Below are 23,130 nucleotides of genomic sequence, written 5' to 3' on the forward strand. Positions count from 1 at the left end.
ACCCGGATTGTTGTTGGGGGCAATATGCTGACTCTATAAACCGCTTAGAGAGGGCTGAAAGCCCTATGAAGCGGTATATAAGTCTAACTGCTATTGCTATTGCTAACACGCCAAAAGCAAGTCACTGGTCGGGCAAATTGAGGGGATTCAGGATTCAGGAGTTTATTTGTATGCCGCCCTTTTCCCTGGGGGGACTCAGGGCGGCTCACATCCGAAATGGAAAGGGGAAACAAACTTTTACATATATGACAACACATAATTAAAAGAAAACACAACATTCATACCATTCGGGAGGGTACAATCTTAGCCCCAGGCCTGGCGGGATAGCCAGGTTCTAATGGCTGTGCGGAAGGTCTGGAGAGTGGTGAGGGTACGAATCTCCACGGGGAGATCGTTCCATAGGGTCGGAGCTGCCACCGAGAAGGCCCTCCTCCGCGTGGTCGCCAGTCGGCATTGACCCACAGATGGAACCTGGAGGAGGCCCAATCGGTGCGATCTAATAGGTCGTGTGGAGGTTGCCCTCCAGAGGCCGGAAACAGGCCCATTTCCGGAGTTCTAGAACCTCTGGTAGGCTCTGGGAGGGGGTTACAGGAAGGGCTGTATGGGGAAAAACAGCCTCTGGATAGATTTATACGTATTTGGGAAAGAAAAAAGTACTAATTTTATTCCAGGATAAAAAGGAACAGTAAAAATACAGGTAGTCCTCAGCTTACGACCACAATTGAGCCTGAAATTTATGCTGCTAAGTGAGACATTTATTCAGTTAGTTTTGCCCCATTTTACGACCTTTCTTATCACGGTTGTTAAGTGCATCACTGCAGTTGTTAAGTTTGGAGTTGTTAAGGTTGTTAAGTGAATCTGGATTCCCCATTGTCATAATAAGATCCTGGGACACTGCAACCGTCATAAATATGAGTTCAGTTTCTGAGTGTCTGAATTTTGATGACATGACCCTGGGGATACTGGAATGGTCGTAAATGTGAAAAACGGTCGTAAGTCATTTTTTTCAGTGCCATTGTAACTTCGAATGAACTGTTGTTAAGTCGAGGACTACCTGTGTTGGTAGTCCTTGATTTGCAACCATTCGTTCAGTGACTGTTGGAAGTTACAACGGCATTGGGAAAAAGTGACTTTCGGCCAGGCCTCACACTTATAACTCTTGCAGTTGTCCTCCTGGTCATATGATCAAAATTCAGTTGCTTGGTAACTAGCATGTACACCAGAGGTGGGTTCCTACCAGTTTGCACCTATTCGGTAGAACCGGTTCGTCAAATCTACCGAACCGGTTAGAAGAGGTTCCACCACTGACTCACACACACACACACACACACACACACACACAGACAGACTCACACAGAGAGAGAAAGAGAAAGAAAGGAAGAAAGAAATAAAGAAAAAAGAAGAAAAAGAAAAAGTGAGAGAGAGATGAAAGAAAAAAAGGAAAAAGGGACAGAGAGACAAAAGGAAGGAGAGAGAGAGGTGGGGGGAAGCACATGGCCGACAAGCCACTCCCACCAGGTCACATGGCTGGCAAGCCATTCCCACAAAGGAGGCCACACCCACAGAGTAGGTTCGAAGATTTTTTGAAACCCACCACTGATGTACACGATGGCTGCGTTGTCCTGGAATCACATGATCACCATTTGCGACCTCCTCACCTGATTCCCAACTTGCAAAGTCAAGGGGGCAAGCTGCATTGTCACAATGACCGTATTCCGACCCAGATCCTCAAACACAACAAGCCCTCGGAAGTAAACTCAAAGATTCCTTTATTAGGAGTGCCGGCAGCCCCGCCAAAAACTTTCTCTCTCACTGCAGGCTAACAAGATTGTCTGGCAGCGGGGATGAATAGTTGTCTGTTACATCTATTCATCTCTGCCCCCCTGCCTTTTATCCCCAGAACTAGGATAGGGCTTCACTAGCAGCAGTGGCTCTTCCTTCCCAAGGACCGGCCCCTAGATTTCCACTGTTCTCCTCTCCTCTGCCTTCTGTGCATCCATGCGTCAGGCACTGATCCAGCTGTTCCTCCTCTTCCTCATCAGCCACCTCCAGACCTGGGGGCTGTTGAGTCTCCATCTGAGGGCTGATGGACGGACCAGGCTCCGCCTCTGTCTCTCTCGCTGACAGCTCCGTTCCCTCTTCCCCCTCGGAGGTTTGATGCTGACCCTGATTCCCAGGCCTCCTCCACATCTGATTCGGCTGATGGAGAGCCGGTGGTCGACAACCGACCACGTGATTCATGTAACAACTGCAGTTGTTTGTTTAACAACAATATCAAACGAAGGCTGTAAAATCGGGTGCGACTTACTTAACAACCACTTTGCTTAACAATAGAAGATCCAGTCCCAATTGTGGCCGTATGTTGAGGAGTACTTCTAACGGACTTATTTCGTGTTCTTAATTCAAGGCAGAGTTGAGACAGAACCAAGTGGTTTGCTTAAGCAACCGATTCCAATCACCAAAGACAAAAGTTAAGAATTTGGGGCAAACAGACAAGTTTCACGAACGATCGAAAACAAGTTCCTGCCTCTTCAGAACCGAGATGTTTTTTCTCACAGTAGTCATGATCCAATCTCTTCGTTTTTACAGATATACAGACCGGCAGGCAGAAAGACAAAAGAAAAGGTTCTCTCGATGTCCGATCCACTACCTCTCGAGGCAGTGATGGTATAGAAATTGCTGCTTCTTTTTGTTTTGTAAAATTACCTTTTTTAAAATTACCTTCGCAATGATCGGGTCGCCTACTTCCTGTTCTGACCTAGGCTTCCCAAGAACAGGAAGCAAACTCCTTGTCCTGACAAAAAGCCCTTTTATTAATTTCCTGTGAATTCTGCTCATTCACATCCAGCAAAGTCTTTCAAGGGAGGATTTACAGTCACAGACCTCATCTGGCTTGGAGAGCTGCCAGGCCGATATCTGCAAAACTTGGCAAGGAGTCTCAGAGAGTCACCAACCAATTGAGCGAATTCATTGTCTCCTGCAAACTCCACTCCCCTTTCGCTCCTCTTTTATTTCCTCTGGGAGGGGCCATTCATCGTCCCCCTGTGGCCTTACTCCCAAGTCGACCCCTGTTCTTTAGTTGTTCCCTTCGTCTGGCAACTCTGCGCATGCGCACACTGGGAACAGGCTCCAGCTGTTCATCTGCCTCACTGATGTATGACTCTGAAGGCAGCTGATAACTGGACTACGGCTCTGGTCCCCCCTCGGCCTCCGACACAGAGCCCTCATCGGAGCCTTCTCCAGACTCCAGGACTAGCCCATGTTCCTCCCCAACCTCCTCACTGTCTGAATCTGCTGCCACATCCTTGGAGGGGGAGGGGGGGCACAACACTTCCTTCCAAACCCATGACATACGCTTGCCTCCTTTGGGGGGGGGGATTTTGCAGTGACATAGTTGTAAACGTTGAATGTCTAGCTGTCAAACTCTCAGCCTATGGGCCATATGCATCCTGCACAGGCCACATCCATCCCAGTTCTGGGAATGGGGAAAACGTCACATGACGGCATCATGATGGCGCACGTTTGACACCTGTGAGCTAGTCAAATGCATGACTTCTCTTCCCCCAGCTGCTGTTTTTATAATGCAGTCAGGCTCAGCTGTTGAAATTCGGATGTTCAGAAGATCAGGCAGAGCCTGGGGGTGTAATCAAAAGAGGAATTAGCCTGGAATCGTTACGTTCCCACGAGCGGTCGAAATGCATCCCCTCTTGAATTCCACTGGCCTTTACCTAGTGCCAGTTTAGTGCTGACCCTTAGTTGACTAAATTCTTGTGTCCAGGCACGAGCAATAAATCAGCTTAACTGGAACCTACCATGTCCTGTTTCTGTGTACCTGACACAATCTTTGCTGGCTTTACGTTGCAATGTAAAATATTTTAGGGAATAGAAAGCTCTACTCTTCGGTAAGAACAACATTAGTTTGGAGAAGCTAATGCCAGCAACTCATGCGCCTCTTCATTTCCCCCCTTGCATAGGAAGTTCTCAGAGGAGGCATTCATCCATGGCCCGCATACATTCAATGACGATTGAGGCACCTATAACCAAGGTAAGGCACTCCCATTTGAGGTCGCTTCAATCTGTTGGAAACTTTGCTTTTCCCTGTTGTAAAACTCCTATGTCTTTGCCTGGGGATGATGGTGAGGCAGGTGTTAGAATGCAGTATTGCAGGCTAATTCTGCCAGCAGTTCGATCCTGACCTGCTCAAGGTTGACTCAGCCTTCCATCCTTCCGAGGTGGGTAAAATGAGGATCCAGATTGTTGGGGGAAATAGGCTGACTCTGTAAACCGCTTAGAGAGGGCTGGAAAGCACCGTGAAGCGGTATATAAGTACATGCAATTGCTATTGTTTTGCATTGTTTCTCGACTCTTCAAGTTAAGGAAAAGGGAACATATATTATCATTAGGTAAATAGAGCTTTCTCTTTCTTTCTTTCTTTCTTTCTTTCTTTCTTTCTTTCTTTCTTCCTTCCTTCCTTCCTTCCTTCCTTCCTTCCTTCCTTTTTTCTCCCTCCCCTTCTCTTTCTTTCTTTCTTTCTTTTTTCATTTAGGTAATAAATATTATCAATGCTGCCCAAGAAAGCAGTCCCATGCCAGTGGCTGAAGCGTTGGATAGAGTCCTGGAGATTTTGAGGACTACTGAGTTGTATTCTCCACAGCTTGGCACCAAAGATGAAGATCCGCACACAAATGACCTTGTTGGTGGTTTGATGACGGTAATTAAAATAGAAGTATTTGACTTTGTTTGTTTACTGGGCCTTCCACATGTCATTTTAAAAGCCAATTAAGTGATAGGGGCGGTATGGTGGCCTAGTGGTGGAGCTCTCACTTCACAATCGGAAGGCAATCAGTTCGATTCTAGGTAGATATTTCTCTCTCTGGGCGCAATGAATAATTGTCTGCTGTGAACACCACGTAGGCGTTAGGAAGAGCGGCTGGCCAGTAAATGCTCAGCTCCATCCAGTTGCCCTGACTCCACTCTGATGCAAGGGGTTCCAGATTCCTTAAAGGGGTGGGGGGAGTGATAATTAGTATATTTGTTTTAGAATCAATGATGACAGAATTTGCTTAGCTCCAACCTGTTGAAAATCTAGTTATTGCTTCTGGACTAGATAGAGGCAGCTAGAGGGTTCAAACAACACTTTCTGATTGCATATTCCCTTCATTCCATTCCCTATCCCAAAGGTATAAATTTAAGAAGGGTTTTTATTTCATTCTACCTTCTTTTCTACTTTGTTCAATAGGATGGACTACGAAGATTATCAGGGAATGAATACTTATTATCAGCAAAGCGTAAGTACTGTCTTTTACCCCTACTAGATATCTGTGATCTTCAGCAATTTCATTTTGGGTATAGCACAGCCCAAAATTATTTTGAAGAGGGACAAACATAATAATAAGGTTGTGTAATTACTGCTCTGTCATCAAACCTTGTTAGTCAGGCAGAAAAGCTAAATATGCCATTTTAAAGAGGCATATCGTTTTGAAAGGGTATCTCGTTTGCTTAGAGGCTTAAAGTTTGGTAAATATTTGGAAGATAACCAGCCAGCTTGCAGCCCTAATAGACAAAACATAAGGAGGAGGAAAAAGAGAATAGGGAGATGAGTTCTTGAAGTTAAAGCAAAACCATTTGGCCAAGAAAGTGCCTCCGGGTTTTTAGTGTTCTATAAGGACGCATTCCGTCACCTTAGCTGCTCTAAGTGATAAAGAAAGACAGATCGTATTTTCCTCCATTTTTGCCTTCTAAAAAAACCTTCCATTTGAATGGAGTGGTCTTTCTGGTTGGAAGAGGAGAATCATACAGATAATTCCCCATATGGATCTCCATATCAAAACCACTGACCTTATGCGCAGCCAGAACTGGAAAATAATATTTAACACAGCACAGTACTTAAACAAAATGGTTCGGTTCAGATCTGCATAGGTGAGATTGCAGGGGTGACACCGAAATATAATTTTATCATATTTTATCTATGTCTTAAATGATTGTTTTCTGTTCCAATTTCATTTTATTCCGATTCCATTTTAAATCGTATTTTATTCCAATTCCATTTTGAAATTGTATTTTACCAAATTCCATTTTAAATGGCTTTTATCAATTTTTAGTAATCATTTACCATATTTTTCGGAGTATAAGACGCACCTTTTTCCCCTCAAAAAAGAGGTTGAAAAAAATCTCTGTGCGTCTTATACATCGAATACAGCATTTTTTGCCTCCCAAAGCCCCGCCCCCTTCACCAAAATGGCAGTGCAGAGCCTTTAGGAGGCTTTCAGAGAGCTCCTGGGGGTTGGGGAGGGCAGAAATGAGCAAAAACCGTGCCGTGTTTCTGGAACTTTGCACTTTGATATGGCTAATCAATAAAGACTCAGTGTCCATACAGATAGTCTTTGACTGGCATCCATTCATTTAATGACCAGTCAAAGTTACAACGGCACGGGGGGGGGGGAAATCTCATGATTGTTTTTCACCCTTATGACCATCTCCACAGTCATGTGATCAAAATTCAGATGCTTGGCAATTGGTTCGTATAGAGCCGAGATGGCGCAGTGGTTAAACGCAGCACTGCAGGCTACTTCAGCTGACTGCAGTTCTGCAGTTCAGCGGTTCAAATCTCACCGGCTCAAGGTTGACTCAGCCTTCCATCCTTACGAGGTGGGTGAAATGAGGACCCAGACTGTGGGGGCAATATGCTGACTCTGTAAACCGCTTAGAGAGGGCTGAAAGCCCTATGAAGCGGTATATAACTCTAACTGCTATTGCTATGACGGTTGCATTATCCTGGGGTCACAAGTTCCCCTTTTGCCACCTTCTGACAAACAAAGTCAATGGGGAAGCCAGATTCGCTTAACAACCGTGTTGTTAATTTAACAACTGCAGTGATCCACTTAACAACTACGGCAAGAAAAATTGCAAAATGGGGCAAAATTCACTTATCAAATTTCCCCCTTATAGCAACATTAATTTTTGGCTCAATTGGGATTCTATGTTGAGGACTAACCTGTATTAACAACTGCAGTGATCCACTTAACAACTGCGGCAAGAAAAGTCATAAAGTGGGTCAAAAGTTACTTAATAACTGTCTTGCTTAGTGATGGAAATTTTGAACTCACTCGTGGTTGTAAGTCGAGGATTACCTGTACTGGTTACCCTTACCTGCTTTACGTAAGACAAGAAGTGCAGTTTGTTCCTGGTTTTGTTTTCTCATGAGTAATCCAGGTGTGCCTGTAACACCTTCGTCCCTCTGTCTTCGTTTTTAAAGAAACCCATCAAGTACCGGGAAGTTTGATCTCACCCATCTCCCTGAATGACATCCCGCCCCGGATAGCTCAAGCAATGGAAAATGAACAAGACTGGGATTTCAATATTTTCGAGTTGGAGGCTGCAACTCATAAAAGGTTTGTAGGAGAAGCAAAGAAACGCACGGGAGCAGAATTCTGGGCAGTGATGGGATTCACATTTTTTACTCCTGGTTCTGTGTGTGTGGCTTGGTGGGCGTGGCATGGCTTGGTGGGCGTGACAGGGGAAAGATACTGCAAAATCCCCATTCCCTCCCCACTCCAGGGGAAGGATACTGCAAAATCCCCATTCCTTCCCCACTCCAGGGGAAGGATACTGCAAAATCCCCATTCCCTCCCCGCTCCAGGGGAAGGTACTGCAAAATCCCCATTCCCTCCCCACTCCAGGGGAAGGATACTGCAAATCCCCATTCCCTCCCCGCTCCAGGGGAAGGATACTGTAAAATCCCCATTCCCTCCCTGCTCCAGGGGAAGGATACTGCAAATTCCCCATTCCCTCCCCACTCCAGGGGAAGGATACTGCAAAATCCCCATTCCCTCCCCACTCTAGGGGAAGGATACTATAAAATCCCCATTCCCTCCCCGCTCCAGGGGAAGGATACTGTAAAATCCCCATTCCCTCCCACTCCAGGGGAAGGATACTGAAAAATCCCCATTCCCTCCCCACTCCAGGGGAAGGATACTGTAAAATCCCCATTCCCTCCCCACTCCAGGGGAAGGATACTGTAAAATCCCCATTCCCTCCCCGCTCCAGGGGAAGGATACTGTAAAATCCCCATTCCCTCCCCGCTCCAGGGGAAGGATACTGTAAAATCCCCATTCCCTCCCTGCTCCAGGGGAAGGATACTGCAAATTCCCCATTCCCTCCCCACTCCAGGGGAAGGATACTGCAAAATCCCCATTCCCTCCCCACTCTAGGGGAAGGATACTGCAAAATCCCCATTCCCTCCCGATCAGCTGGGACTCAGGAGGCAGAGAATAGACAGGGCGGAGCCAGCCAGAGGTGGTATTTGCCGGTTCTCCGAACTACTCAAAATTTCTGCTACCGCTTCTCCAGAACTGGTCAGAACTGCCTGAACATCACCTCTGATTCTCGGAGAGACAGATCACCTGTCTAAGAGCTCTTAATCACCTTACTGTTTATTTGGCTTTTGGTGCAAAAGTAAGAATAGAGGAAAACAAATTACCTTTTTTAAAAATTTCTTCCCTCCAGGCCTTTAGTTTATCTTGGCCTCAAACTGTTTGCTCGCTTTCGGATCTGTGAATTTCTCGGTTGCTCCGAGTCGACGCTGAGGTCTTGGTTGCAAGTCATAGAAGCCAATTATCACTTATCCAACTCGTACCACAATTCAACCCACGCGGCGGATGTCCTCCATGCCACGGCCTATTTCCTTTCGAAAGAAAGAGTAAAAGTAAGTCTACGGGGATGCCCCCCAGCAGAGGAGGGTCAGCCTTCCTCCAAAGCAGGCAGGATGAGAAGCGACAGATGGAAAGGAGAGCTGGTGCAAGGAGAGACCCAACCTAGAACCAAGGAGAAATTTCCTGGCAACAATTCACCAGTGGAACGACTTGCCTCCAGAAATTGTGAATGCTCCAACACTGGAGGTTTTAAAGAAAATATTAGACAGCTATTTTTCTGGAATGGTACAGGGCAGGGATGGATAACCTTTTGGTCATCGTGTGCCATAATGCAATGCGCTTGCAACACCCACCCACCCCAGTGCACCCCCCTGCGCATGTGCTGCACCCCCGTGCTCACCCCCGCTCATGCAGGTTCAATCCCCCTGGGACCTCTGTGCATGCATCTCCTGCATGCACCCTGCCCCTCCGTCCATGTGTGGCAGAGACCTGAAAATCAGCTGGCTGGCGGGAGGTGCATGCACATGCGTGGTGGAGCTGAGTTGGGGCGACGGCTGACATGCCCACAGAGAATGCTCTGTGTACCACTTGTGGCACGCGTACCATAGGTTCGCCATGACACGTATAGGTTGATTTCTTGGGTTGGATTAGAAGACCTCCATGGTCCTAACAATGAGAACAATTAACCAGTAGAACGGCTTGCCTTCAGAAGTTGTGAGTGCTCCAACACCAGGGGTGGGTTCCTGCCAGTTCTACCCTCTTTTATAGAAGAGGTTCCACAAATCTACAGTACCGTTTAGAATTGGTTCCAGCTCCCTCCCCCCCATCCGTCCGTACATCATCAAGATGAAGAGTGAGAGATGGAATTCTGGGAGTTGAAGTCCACAAGTCTTAAAGCTGTCAAGTTTGAACACCCCTGGGGTTGTTTTTCTTTCTAAAAGGTTAGGGGGTGCAAGGGTCTTGTAACTTGACAGCTTTAAGACTTGCATGCTTCAAATGGCAGAGTTTCTGAGCCAACGTTTTGGTTGCTAAGAAAGAGCGTTGTTAAGTGAGTTTCACCACATTTTACAAGTTGGCCACGCCCACCCAGTCACATGGCTGGCAAGCCACTCCCACACAGTTACATGGCTGGCAAGCCACTCCCACAAAGCAGATCACACCTACAGAAGAGGTTCTAAAAATTTTTGAAACCCATCACTGTCCAACACTGAAGGTTTTTACGAAGGGATTGGACAACCATTTGTCTGAATTGGTATTGGATTTCCTGTTTGAGCAGTAGATTGAATTAGAAGACTCCCAAGGTCCCTTCTAATTTTGTTATTCTATAATACCAGAGTATCATAGGAAACTAAATTTGGAAACAACCTTAGTTGATCATTGCCTCCTCTGACGTAGAGTTGCCTATCTGAATGAGAAAATCCCTTGCAAGTCCCTTGCAAAGAAAGCTCTTTCCCATCATTTGCAACCAGTTGCTTCTATCCGCAGATATTTCTGTAGGCAGAGGGTCAATTCTAGGCTAGCAAGCTTCAGATCATCTTGGATCTTGAAGTAACAGATCAACAGATTTTGGAAGGGACCTTGCGGGTCATCTAGTCCAACCCCCTGCCCAAGCAGGTGACCTTACATCTGCCTCTACCTAGGATCGAACTCAACAAACTCTTGATTGTGAAGTAAGAGTTCCACCTTTCAGGTTGAGCTTCCTAAGCCTGGAGAACCCCAAAGAAAGTTGGGGTGGAAAAGTTTGGGCCGCCACTGTTCCAGGAGACCATTCATCAGCTCTGTTGGCTCTATTCAAGCCATATTTGAGGTTTGGGTGAACTTCATGTTCTAAGGAAACTGCTAAGGTGGCCAAAGAAATGCAATTTAAAAAAAAAATTCAATGGAAGCTTCCTGTGAGTTTCTTTCTTGCATCAGTAACAAACCATCCACAAGGATAACTTGTGGGAAAGAGCAAAGGGTGGAATGGAGAAATTCAGTGTACCATGGCTTCTTCCAGGTTGCTCCGTCTCATAATCTGCTCCTTTTCCCAACCTCCAACTTTCCATCCTGCCCATAAATGCCAGATAGCATTTTGTGGCGGCAGCTGATTTCTCATTGAGCTATTTTAGAATTTTTCTCCCCTTCCTATTACTAAGCTGTTCCCGACCACTGTTTACATTTCTGGATACTTTGGCATTCCAGCATCTTGTCCATGAATGTCAGGGCTTTATCTAAGGTCCACGACAGGATTTTTAAAAAATTTAATATTTTTTAAATAAAGATGTTATTAACAAACATGTATAATACACACACGCAAAAGTTAGACGTACACCACATTTATACAATACAGTACGAACAAGAACTTCCTGTTTTTTATAATAGCAATCATCAATACCGCTCACCTTATATTATTTCCCCTTCTATTGTATTTCATTTGGATTTCACCATTCTTAACCCTCTTATTTTACGCATAACTATTATTTTTGAGTTTTGTTATATTCTTTCATTGATTTTTGTTTCTTTCCTCCATCCACCTATACAATGTATCCCATATCTGGTAGAATTCTGATTCTTCCTTTCCCTGGATTTCTTTAGTTAGTTTATCCATTTCGGCACAGTCCATAATCTTTCTTATTATTTCATCTTTGCTTGGGTAATTAAATTTTTATTTTATTTAGTGTATGGCATCTACAGAGGTCACTGATAAGGTAAAGGTTCCCCTTGCACATATGTGCTGGTCGTTCTCGACTCTAGGGGGTGGTGCTCATCTCTGTTTCAAAGCCGAAGAGCCAGCGCTGTCCAAAGACGTCTCCGTGGTCATATGGCCGGCATGACTAAATGCCAAAGGTGCATGGAACGCTCTTACCTTCCCACCAAAGGTGGTTCCTATTTTCCTACTTGCATTTTAATGACCTTTCTGATCGACATGCTCAGCGCCAATGAGTCCCTAGATCACTGATATATATAGCACAAGTAGAGCCTTCTCTGTGGCTGCTCCGACCCTCTGGAATGAACTCCCCGTGGAGATTCGTACCCTCACCACCCTCCAGGCCTTCCGCATAGCCCTTAAAACCTGGCTGTTCCGACAGGCCTGGGGCTAAAGACTTGCTGCCCCACTTCGAATGGTATGATTGTTGTGCTTTTAACTATGTATGGTTTTTCATGTTTTTTGTAACTCTGTTTGTATTTCCCCTCCCTTTTGAGTTGTGAGCCGCCCTGAGTCCCTCCAGGGAAAAGGGCGGCATACAAATAAATTCAAACAAACAAACAAATAAACAAACACTAATAAAACACATTATATGTAAAAAAATTATAAAAAGCTAACCATCTAACTGCTTCCAGTGTGACTGCAATGAGATCATCCCAGGTGCCTTGAAATTTCCTGAGGATGTTGTGGCCCGCCAGCAGCCAGCAGAGCTGGCAGCAGATTCGGACAGTGAGGAGGTTGGGGAGGAACATGGCCCAGTCCTGGAATCTGGGGAAGGCTCTGATGAGGGCTCCGTGTCAGAGGCAGAAAGGGGGCCAGAGAGCCGTATGCCAGTTATCAGCTGCCTTCAGAGTCAGACATCAGTGAGGCAGAAGAACAGCTGGAGCCTGTTCCCAATGTGCGCATGCGCAGAGCTGTCAGGAGAAGGAAACAATTAAGGAATGGGGTCGACTTGGGAGTAAAGCCACAGGTGGACGGTGAATGGCCCCTTCCAGAGGAAATAAAAGAGGCACCAAAGGGGAGTGGAGTTTGCAAGAGACAATTAGTTCGCTTAATTGGTTTGTGACTCTCCAAGACTTAGAGAGCCGAGATATCCGCCTGTCAGCTCTCCAAGCCAGATAAGGTCTGTGGCTGTAAATCCTCCCTTGAAAGACTTTGCTGGATGTGAATGAAAATAATTCACAGTAAATTAATAAAAGGGTTATTTTGTCAGGACAAGGAGTTTGCTTCATGTTCTTGGAAAGCCTCAGTCAGAACAGAGAGGACATTCTTGAACTGCAACTGTTACAGCATCCATCTTTCCAACATTAAGCTGCGTCTCTCTCTTCCTGAGCCTCTCCTAGCCTCTCTCTCTCTCTCTCTCTCTTCTCCTTCTCAGCAAACCTTGGATCCCATTGATGAAGTTGCTGCCTTAATAGCTGCCACCGTTCACGACGTAGATCATCCGGGGCGAACCAATTCTTTCCTGTGCAATGCTGGAAGTGAACTGGCCATTTTGTATAATGACACTGCGGTATTGGAGAGCCATCACGCAGCACTGGCTTTCCAGATCACCACCCGGGATGATAAATGCAACATTTTTAAAAACATGGAGAGGTAGGTTCTTAAAATACCAGGATTTTGGAAAAGGATTTGTTTGGACTGCATGACGATATACGGAAGAATAGCGATGGAGGGAGATGAGCATTTCAAGGGGAAAGATATAAGGAGTGTGACTCATTTTGTACAATAAATATATAATTTAATTCAGCTTTAAATTATATATTAATACTAGTTGATAACCCAACATTGCCCTGGTATTTATTTATAGGGAGAAATTGTCTGGACCAAACGTAATTTCTAATGTTGGATTTTCCCCTTTACCAGAGGGAGCCCCTTGTGAAGTACTGTGAAGATGTTACCATGGCAATTCCACTGCACTGTAGAAGCCATTTTACAGCAGTACAGTAGAAGCCATTTTAAGGCACAACAGGCTGTAACTTAACAGAACACCCCCACCACCAGGGGTGTCTTACCCCCACAGTATTTGTTTCCAGAGAGTAAGTCATATTTGTACCAAGTTTGGTTGAAATTGCTCAAGGCGTTCCAGAGTTATGCTGGAACATACACGCACACACACAGAGCCATATACATACATACATACATACAGACAGACAGACAGACAGACATAGAGATAGATAGATAGATAGATAGATAGATAGATAGATAGATAGATAGATAGATAGATAGATGATAGATAGAGAGATAGAGATAGAGATAGAGATAGATATATTAGATATAGATATATTAGATATAGATAGATAGATAGATAGATAGATAGATAGATAGATAGATAGATAGATAGATAGATAGATGATAGATAGAGAGAGAGAGAGATAAGAGAGAGGGAGGGAGGGAGAGAGAGAGAGAGAGAGAGAGGCTGAGAGAGAGAGAGAGATGGATGATTTAATAGATAGTCCTACTAAAACAACAAAATTCCACCTATTTTTTTTCCCTTTTGTCTTCTTTTATCTAGGAATGAATACCGAACTCTCCGACAAGCCATTATTGACATGGTCTTGGCCACGGAAATGACCAAACATTTTGAGCACGTTAACAAATTTGTCAACAGCATCAACAAGCCGTTGGCTGCTCTGGATGACAATGGGGTAAGAAGTGGTACTACCAAGAAATGGTACTACCAAGAAGTAAAAAAGAAAACAAAAGAGGCTGTAATATATTTAGAAACAAGTTCCTCTTCTTTTTTCAGGCTAATCAAAGACAGAGGAAGAACCCAGAGAAATGTTTAGGAATAACATGTGTAGTTTAGTTCCTTTTGCAAAAGGGAGATACTGTATTTTTCACTCCATAAGATCCATTCACACACACCCCCACCCCTCCGATTTCATTGAGGACCGCATCAGGGTTGTGTTTGACCTCGGGGGCTGTGTGGGCGTGGCCAGCTTGACATCACTCATGTCCGGGGCACCTGTGGTGTCCCAAGCACTCTGCCAGCGAAAACGGGCTCCCAAACTCTGTTTCAGCTGCGATGGCCTCCTGCAATCCTCTGCCAGCAAAAGTGGAGTTTGGGAGTGGTGCCCCCGGCCCACGCGAAGCTCTGTTTTCAGCTGCAATGGCCTCCTCCAACCTTCTGCCAGCGAAAATGAAGTTCGCTGGCAAAGGCCCTACCGGCCAGTCCTTTGTTGTTCCTTGGGTTGTCCCACAGTGTTGTAATATAGTTCCTTGTGTAGGTGTGTGTCACCCATTGTCCAGTTCATACTAGGGCATGCAGAGTCACGCTGAACCACACAGGAGAAAACAAACTCCTAAAACGCCATAACATCCTGATAGTGCATAACATAACATTCTGAGATGTGCCCTACCATTGACGTCCAGGATTTGACCATATATAGACTGAGCAGTAGATTAGAAATTGTACTTTTACAGGCTGTTTTTACTCACATGCTATTGCTCCTCCTGCCTTTGTCCTATCTCAATAAAAGGGGCTCTCAGACCCCCAATCTGGGTTGCTCCATCCCGAGAAAGGTCGTGTCCTGTCTTTTCTCAACATTGGCCTCATGGACGAACCACGGGAACGTTACACCACGGGCTAGATCTAAGCACCCTGCTGGCCGGATCCGGCCCCCAGGCCTTGAGTTTGATATCCCTGACCCAAGCTATCTCAGAGAGAAAATCATCCGTAGTAAAGTACAGCAAAGAACGCTACAAGGGACAATTTGCAAAGCGTCTTCCTTGTGAGTCTGCTCAATCTCAGAGGGAGCCTTTGTTTCCTTCTTTGTTTTTAATTTAAAAAGGGCATTTGAACGGGTATTCTTTCAGGATGGGGCGGGGGGAGTGAGCCTTTTCCCATTTTATTCCAATTTGAAACAATTACTGTATTTTTTGGAGTATAAGATGCACCAAGATTTTGAAGAGCCAGTTTTTATAAAAAAAATTGCACTCTGCAGACCTCCCGAAAATGCCCTGTTTTTCACAAAAACAGGCTGTTTTTTGTCAAAAAAAAGGGGGGGGCATGCATAGCCTTTAGGAGGCTTATAGAGTGCTCCTGGGGGCTGGGGTGCGGGCAAAAACAAGCAAAGGAAAGGCCCATTTTTTGCTCATTTTTGCCCTCCCCAGCTCCCAGAAGCACTCTAGAAGCCTCCTAAAGGCTGTGCACGGCCATTTTTGCAAAGAGGTCGGGATTTCAGGAGGCCAAAAATTCTGTATTCGGTGTACAAGACGCACCCAGATTTTCACCCTCTTTTTTGAGGGAAAAAGGTGCGTCTTATATTCCAAAACATACGATATGTCTTTTATTACGTCTAATGCTCCAGGTTCTGGAGATGTGGATTTTGGTGTGTAGGACACTTTGTTCCCACAAAACAGCTGAGGAGGAAATCTTTTCAAAATGTGAGGATTTGCAAAGTTTCTAAATTTGGGTTTTTTTTTTTTTTTTTAAAGACCAGGGATCTGCCCTTTTCCCAAAGAACGAACTTGCCCTGTTCCAATTGAGGCTGCGATGCTTTTGAGAACTCACCTCCTTCGTGAAAAGAAATCTTTGCCCTTTCTGACGTTCTGGGAGAAACAGACTTGCTGAAAATTCAGCTTCCCTTAGCCTCCCCCCCCGCCCCCCTGCTTTTTTCACTCTGCTGTTTACTTTTGCACGGTGGATTGAAGGCTTCCTCTGCATTGGTAGCGCTTTTAGAAGCCTTTGCGGGAGGAGACCGTTTCTGCGCTCTTCACAAAGGGCTTCTTTGAGCGTCCCATGAACTGTTTCCATTTATTCAGCAAAAATCTGGACCAAGCCCAAGTATTTCAAAACAGGAGCTGAAGCTCCAAGTCCTTTAGTTATCCCAGCAGTTTTTTGGACAAACGTTGGAAAACTCTCAAAGACACCATTTGGAAGGGGAAAATGAGAGAGACCTGACGAAGAGGCAGAGCCTAAGAATGGGAACTGAGATGTTCAGATTATTGAGATGGCTTCCTAGTGTGTAGCAACCTTTCCCATTCATGAGCCCCGTTTAAAAGTCACACGTTTCTCCAGACTAGACTCTGTATAGAAATGGAAAGGTAAATTGGAGCAAATCACAATGCGCGTCAATCTGAATTGTTTAAACAGATCAAAAATCAATCTTACCCAGCATATTTCTTTTCTTTTCTTTCTTTCTTTCTTTCTTTCTTTTCATTCCTTCCCTTCCTTCCCTTCTTCCCTTCCTTCCCTTCCTTCCTTCCTTTCCTTCCTTCCTTCCTTCCCTCCCCCTCCCTCCCTCCCTCACTTCTCTTCCCTTCCCTTTCCCTCCCTCCCTTTTCTTCCCTTCTTTCCTTTCTTCCTTCCCTTCCTTCCTTCCCTCCCACCCTTCCCTTCCCCTCCCTCCCTCCCTCCTCCCTCCCTCCCTTCCTTCTTTCATTTCTTCCAGTATAGGTATGAATATAAACATGAACAAAGGAGGTAAATACAGATAAATGGAGACAGTAGGACAGGGACGGTGGGCACCCAGATGCACTTATGCAGACCCCCTTTACAAACCTCTTAGGAATGGGGTGAGGTCCACGGTAGACAGTTTAGGTTGAAACTGAGGGGTGTGAGGATGTAACAACGGAGTCAGGGAGAGCATTCCAGGCGTTGACCACTCTGTTGCTGAAGTTGTATTTTCTGCAATCGAGTTTGGAGCGGTTTATCTTGAGTTTGTATCGATTGTATTATTATGGTTGACTCTGAAGTAGTCGTTGACAGTTAGGACATTGTAGCAGACAATTTTGTGTACAATGCTTAGATCAGATCGCAGGTGGCACAGTTCCAGATTGTCCAAGGCCAAAATTTCAAGCCTGGTGGCGTAAGGGATTCTGTTGTGAGCAGAGGAGTGGAGTTCTTTTCTCGTGAAATACCTCTGGACCCTCTCGATCGTGTTAATATCCGATATACAGTGTGGAGTCCAGGCAGATGAACTGTATTCGAGAATTGGTCTGGCAAAGGTTTTGAATGCCCTAGTTAGCAATGCAGTTTAGTTTACGTACCTTTGTAAATACAAAGAAGGATAAAAACAAAACCATACTCTAGCTTACAGAAACATTCTGCTTGATTCTGCTTTGAATAAATTCCATCTCGATATGGTTTTGGACATCACACTTTAAGAAAGATGAGAATAAATTGAACCAGGTTAAGGGAAAAGCTGCAAGGATAATTAAGGAACTGAGAGCGAATCCCTACAAAATGTTGGGAGTATGGGACATGTCGATTAACCCTGAAAAATAAGACTTTTGAAGTACGTATTAGAAGAGGTATCCTCTAGAAATACATCAAGATTTGTTCTCTGAAGTTCCAGAGTAGAATAATAATAATGGTATGATAAAATGTGATTTAAAAAAATACTAGACTGTGCAAAAATGGACAAACTAACACTTACAATTGAGGAAAAGAAAGAAACCAAATACTTCTTGCCCTGCGGTTTATTTTATCAATGGTTAGCGCAGGGGAAGTCAACCTTTTTATACCTATTGCCCACTTTTCTATATCTGTTAGTAGTAAAATTTTCTAACCACCACCGGTCCCACAGTAATGGTGATTTATAAAGTAGGGAAGTCAATTAAATAAAAAAAGAGAAAGTGCTTCAGTATCGGACAAAACCCCTACCGCCCACCATGAAAGCTGGAAACGCCCACAAGTGGGCGGTAGGGACCAGGTTGACTACCACTGGGTTAGCGGATAAAAACAGAAATTAGAAACAGAGAAATATCGGGAAAGGATCAATGATATAAGGGAGGTATATTCAAATGGATAAGTAAATATCATCATCATCATCATCATCATCATCATCATCATTATTATAGAATCAATATTAATGTAATGAACATTGTTGTAAATATTTTGATTTCTATTTCCTAAAACTATTTGCACCCAGACAACACACGGTTTAATCGAAAATGGAATTTTAAACTGGAACTTTATGGACAATATTTGTAAATTTTGTTTCCCTAAGAGTACCAATGGCGATGGTGATCCCATCAAAAACGTCCTCACGTCTGCTGAGAATCGAATCCTGATCAAACGGATGCTAATTAAGTGTGCTGATGTTTCCAACCCCTGCCGTTCGTTGGAACAGTGCATTGAATGGGCAGGTCGGATCTCGGAGGAGTATTTTGCACAGGTGAGTTAAGACAGCAGGCTGAAGAATTTTCCACTGGATGTCAGACTTCATTTTTCCCAGGTGATGAAAAGGGAGATGGAGGCAAAACTTTTCCCAGACTTCACTGGCCTCTAAATCTCTTTTGGTAGCCCTTGAGTCCCTGCCCCCTCATTCAAAAAATGATACCTCGGTTTATGTCTAAGGAGATTCTCAGTCATCCAGGTCATGATGACACAGAGGAAGTGGCCTTGAAATGGCCTCCAAGTGGCCTCAATGACTCTCTAAAAGAATGCAAATGACCAACTGCCTGCAAGGAAGATAAATCCTTCCATTCCCTACCATCCCGTCCAGCGGTGGGTTTCACATTTCGTTACCACCAGTTCGCAGGTGCATGCTTCTTTTCCACACATCTGCACCGCCTTCCATGCGTGTGCTTTGCGTGCATGTCTTCATGCCTTCTGTGCAGGTGCCCGGTCCAGGGATGGGTTGCTGCTGGCACTACTGCGGATTCGCAACCCGCGCACAATGTGCACTATTCAATGTAAATTGTTCTGCACGCATGCGCAGTTGCTAAAACCCAAAATGGTGGCAGCCAAGAAGCAGGGATGGAACCAGTTTGGGGGGTGGTAGGCCTCTGTAGCTGCCAGTTCTGCGACCCAGGCCTGAATTCCACTAGCGGTTCGGCCAAACCGGGCCGAACCGGCAGCAACCCACCTCTGGCCCGGCCTCAAAAATGTGCCTAAGTAGGACAGCATACAGCCACGGCAGGTGGGTGGCCCACTTGCGATTTCTGCAACCAGTTGGGGTGAATTGGTCCGAACCAGCTGAATACGACCTCTGATCCAGTCAGATCCGAAGAAGCTTCTTGGATGAGAAGCGAAATGTCTTCAAAGAAAAACTAGATAGGTCCAGTTGCCTCCTGAAAAAGCACCTTTGGGATACCTCGGTTTCTTGCCGTGTTGTTTTTTTTGTCAAATATACAAGTGGATATTTTGCGCCTTCCCCATCATTCCCCCAGGGTCACAGCTACACAACACTAACGGGGACTAGAGGAGACATTGTTACAGTGGTGGGTTTCAAAAATTGTTCCAGTGGTGGGTTTCAAAAATTGTTCGAACCTACTCTGTGGGTGTGGCCTCCTTTGTGGAGTGGCTTGCCACCCATGTGACCGGATGGGAGTGGCTTGCCGCCCATGTGACCGGATATGAAGATGCCGACGACACTTGTCAGAACCACCTTAAATTACCTCACACACAGCACTGGCGTGCATAAGAATATGATGTAAACTTGTTTTTTAAAAGGCATCTTTGGTTTGCGTTAAAACAACTTCAACGCACGAAACGTTCTGATTGCACCACAAACGCAGTAGTCATCGTTCCCTTTCACAGAGGCACTGAGTTTTATAAATAGGAGCATGATAGTGTAGAATAATCATATCCAAGGACCAGTGGTGGGTTTCAAAATTTTTTGGAACCTCTTCTGTAGGTGTGGCCTGCTTTCCAGGTCCACTGGTGGAACCTCTACCAACCAGTCCAGTACATTTGACGAACCGGTTCTACCGAATAGGTGCGAACTGGTAGGAACCCACCTTTGCATTGTTAGTAGTAATAAACCAAATAATTGTGTGCATTGGGTGTTGTTTTTTTTGCAGACGATGACGAGAAGAGACAAGGTTTGCCTGTTGTGATGCCGGTTTTTGACAGGAATACCTGCAGTATTCCTAAATCTCAAATCTCGTTCATTGATATTTCATCATGGACATGTTTGATGCTTGGGATGGTAAGCCATTTCTTCTCTTTGTCACAGAAGAAAGAGAGAAAACTCTGTTCATGTAGGGATGGAATGCTTTTGGCATATTCTTCAACTAATCGGGTGGCCGAAGGATTGTGGTAGACAGGGCAACCTATCGTCTTGATTGGGTCATTCAAGGGCATAAGTGGGCAGCCTGTGGTCCACGATGATTTTAATTTTGTGCAACCTCTTCTGAATTCCTTCTAACTATCTCTCTTGGTGATACACTACTGAACAATGGCAGTGTCATTTTCTGCTGTTTTGAAGTGGGAAAACATAAAAAACAGGGATGCCAGGTCTAAATGATCTTAACTTGGTCGTTGGCACCCTCACCCGGTTCACCGACAAATGCGCGCTCGACAAAAGCGTGCCGATGAAACCATGGAGAGAAAACCGCGAGTTCAAAATCGCACTGACGAATGAGCGCAGAAGCGCGCCGACAACAGCGCGCCGACAACAGCGCGCTCTAAACCTAACCCTAACCCAAAACCTAACCCAAACCTAACCCTAAACCTAACCCTAAACCTAACCCTAAACCTAACCCTAAACCTAACCCTAAACCTAACCCTAAACCTAACCCTAAACCTAACCCTAAACCTAACCCTAAACCTAACCCTAAACCTAACCCTAAACCTAACCCTAAACCTAACCCTAAACCTAACCCTAAACCTAACCCTTACCTTAACCATAATCGCGCTTCTGTCGGTGCTCTTTTGTCGGCGCGCCTTTGTGAGTGCACTGTTGACGTCGCAGTTTTATTGCCGCGGTTTTGTTGGCGCACTGTTGTCGGGTGCGCTTTTGTCAGGTCACGCCTCACCCATCTTTGAGGTGAGTGCATGGAATGCTCTTTGTTGTTTTAAAAAAGTGTGACTATTTTATGGCTTCTATTAGATGGTGAGTTTCATCTACCTCCTAGCTCAAAATCATGGAAAAGGGCATTGTCGGTTTTCAGCCCTTAAGATCAGGTAGAGCTTTGGGAGTACCAAAAAGGAGGAATGGCTCCTTTTGTGTTAAGAGCCATGGTGACGCAGTGGTTAGAGTGCAGTACTGCAGGCTATTTCTGCTGACTGCCGGCTGCTTGGAATTTGGCAGTTCGAATCTCACCAGGTTCAAAGTTGACTCATCCTTCCGTGCTTCTGAGGTGGGTAAAATGAGGACCCAGATTGTTGGGGGCAAGAGGCTGACTCTGCAAACCCACTTAGAGAGGGCTGTAAAGTATGGTGAAGCATATATAGCAATAGCACTTAGACTGCTTTACAGTGCTTTTACAGCCCTCTCTAAGCAGTTTACAGTCAGCTTATTGCCCCCCAACAATCTGGGTCCTCCTTTTACTGACTTCGGAAGGATGGAAGGCTGAGTCAACCTTGAGCCTGGTGAGATTTGAACTGCCAAATTGCAGTCAGCTGGCAGTCAGCAGAATTAGCCTGCAGTACTGCACTCTAACCACTGCGCCACCATGGCTCATATAAGTCTAAGTGCTATTGCTATCCCCGAAGCTGTAGGTTGCCCATAGCCTCCCCCACAATTAAGAAAATAAGCCCCCAACATTCTCCATCTTTGAATCCATTTTCCCAGAAGTGTCCATGACTTCACCGTTGTCTTTTCTAGCTTTTGCAGATTTACCAAATCTGATGCAACACCTAGACAACAACTTCAAGTATTGGAAGGGGCTGGATGATAAGAAGCTGAGGACTCTTCGGGCGCCTCCTGAATAGCTATCTGACCATTGGACATGCGTATCTTCCATCGGGAAGCCGGTTCCTCCAAACTTGCTTTTGGTTATGGATTTTCAGATGTGTTCGGTCACTTCAGCACAAGCGCAAGACCTTCTGTTCCCGTTACGGGGACGTTGGGCAATCTTGAAGGGCTTGGAAATCAGAAGAACCCTCTTCTCCATCCGTCATCTAGCAACTGAGGAGGTGGCCGTACTTTTCAAGCTGAATCACACTGGATAGAAGCCTGTATCGGAGTGAATTTTGGGGTGAGCCCTTATCGCTTGCATTATTCGCACGCTTGGAAAGTGACGATTAGAGGGGCCCTTTTCTTAGAAGATCTCAGCGTGAAGTTCTTCAGAGCAAGCAAGGGAAGGAGAGAGAAATGTCCCTCACCGCGAGGATTCATAACCATGATGAGGAATCTTTAGCATGAGCACCGAAAAGAATAAAAGAAACAGAAACAGCTACATGGAATAATCGGACATGGACAATATAGACTCTTTGTGAAGGAGCTTTCCTTTTTTTAAAAAAAATCTACTCAAATGGACCTTAGCGGTATTTTTTCACGTTGCTGAAAGCGCGATCACTCGTTCCCGAGCACTACTGAGAACGCGTTCTCTTAAAATTTAGTAGCAAATGGAAGCGAACCCTCCCTTCCCCTTTGGCCCTGCAGATTTTTCGAAGCTGATCGTTAGGCACCTCTGATTAAAACATGTTTTATTTTATTTTGTTAGATGTTGAATATTTTCTATAAAATTTGTAAAGACTATAAAACGCCAAAGCCAACTTCTATGGAGGCATTACGGTTTTCTCGTGATTCCTCGCTCATTATGCATTCTTCTTCCCCGATTGCAAAAAAAAGGGGCATGCGGCCAACCCAACTTTTTAATGAGACGGAGAGGATGGGGGGGGACTGTTTAGGTTTTATTATATGTTACAGAGTCCTTGACTTACAACCGTTAGTTGAGTAGCCCTTTGAAGTTACTGTGGCATTGAATAGGGGGTTTACCCAACTTGGCTCTTGTTATTGTGTCTCTGCTGTGGATATGAGGCTCGGGCAATGAAGTCCAACAGTGGCCAGTAAATCTTGGTCAGCACTCTGCATTCTCATGGGATCTTCAGGTTAATTGAATTTCTCAGCCCATTTTCTTTAAAAGAAAAAATTATTGGGAAATTCCCAGCCC

The 23,130-nt window shown here is 45.1% G+C and overlaps 1 protein-coding gene across 1 annotated transcript in view; it reads left to right on the forward strand.

Annotated features, from left to right (window-relative positions):
- LOC116519016 (high affinity cAMP-specific and IBMX-insensitive 3',5'-cyclic phosphodiesterase 8A-like) overlaps nucleotides 1–20,213 on the forward strand; it is a 110,549-nt gene extending 90,336 nt beyond the window's left edge. The window contains exons 12-21 of the mRNA XM_032232631.1: nucleotides 2,590–2,667; nucleotides 3,975–4,045; nucleotides 4,547–4,711; nucleotides 5,240–5,288; nucleotides 7,256–7,391; nucleotides 8,506–8,704; nucleotides 12,716–12,933; nucleotides 13,853–13,985; nucleotides 18,294–18,461; nucleotides 20,092–20,213. Of these exons, the coding sequence (XP_032088522.1) occupies nucleotides 2,590–2,667; nucleotides 3,975–4,045; nucleotides 4,547–4,711; nucleotides 5,240–5,288; nucleotides 7,256–7,391; nucleotides 8,506–8,704; nucleotides 12,716–12,933; nucleotides 13,853–13,985; nucleotides 18,294–18,461; nucleotides 20,092–20,127 (1,253 nt within the window). The 3' untranslated portion in view covers nucleotides 20,128–20,213. The remainder of the gene's footprint in view (nucleotides 1–2,589; nucleotides 2,668–3,974; nucleotides 4,046–4,546; nucleotides 4,712–5,239; nucleotides 5,289–7,255; nucleotides 7,392–8,505; nucleotides 8,705–12,715; nucleotides 12,934–13,852; nucleotides 13,986–18,293; nucleotides 18,462–20,091) is intronic.
- The last annotated feature ends 2,917 nt before the right edge of the window (nucleotides 20,214–23,130 follow it).

The sequence above is a fragment of the Thamnophis elegans genome, chromosome 16 (genome assembly GCF_009769535.1).
Source record: "Thamnophis elegans isolate rThaEle1 chromosome 16, rThaEle1.pri, whole genome shotgun sequence".
NCBI lineage: Eukaryota > Metazoa > Chordata > Lepidosauria > Squamata > Colubridae > Thamnophis > Thamnophis elegans.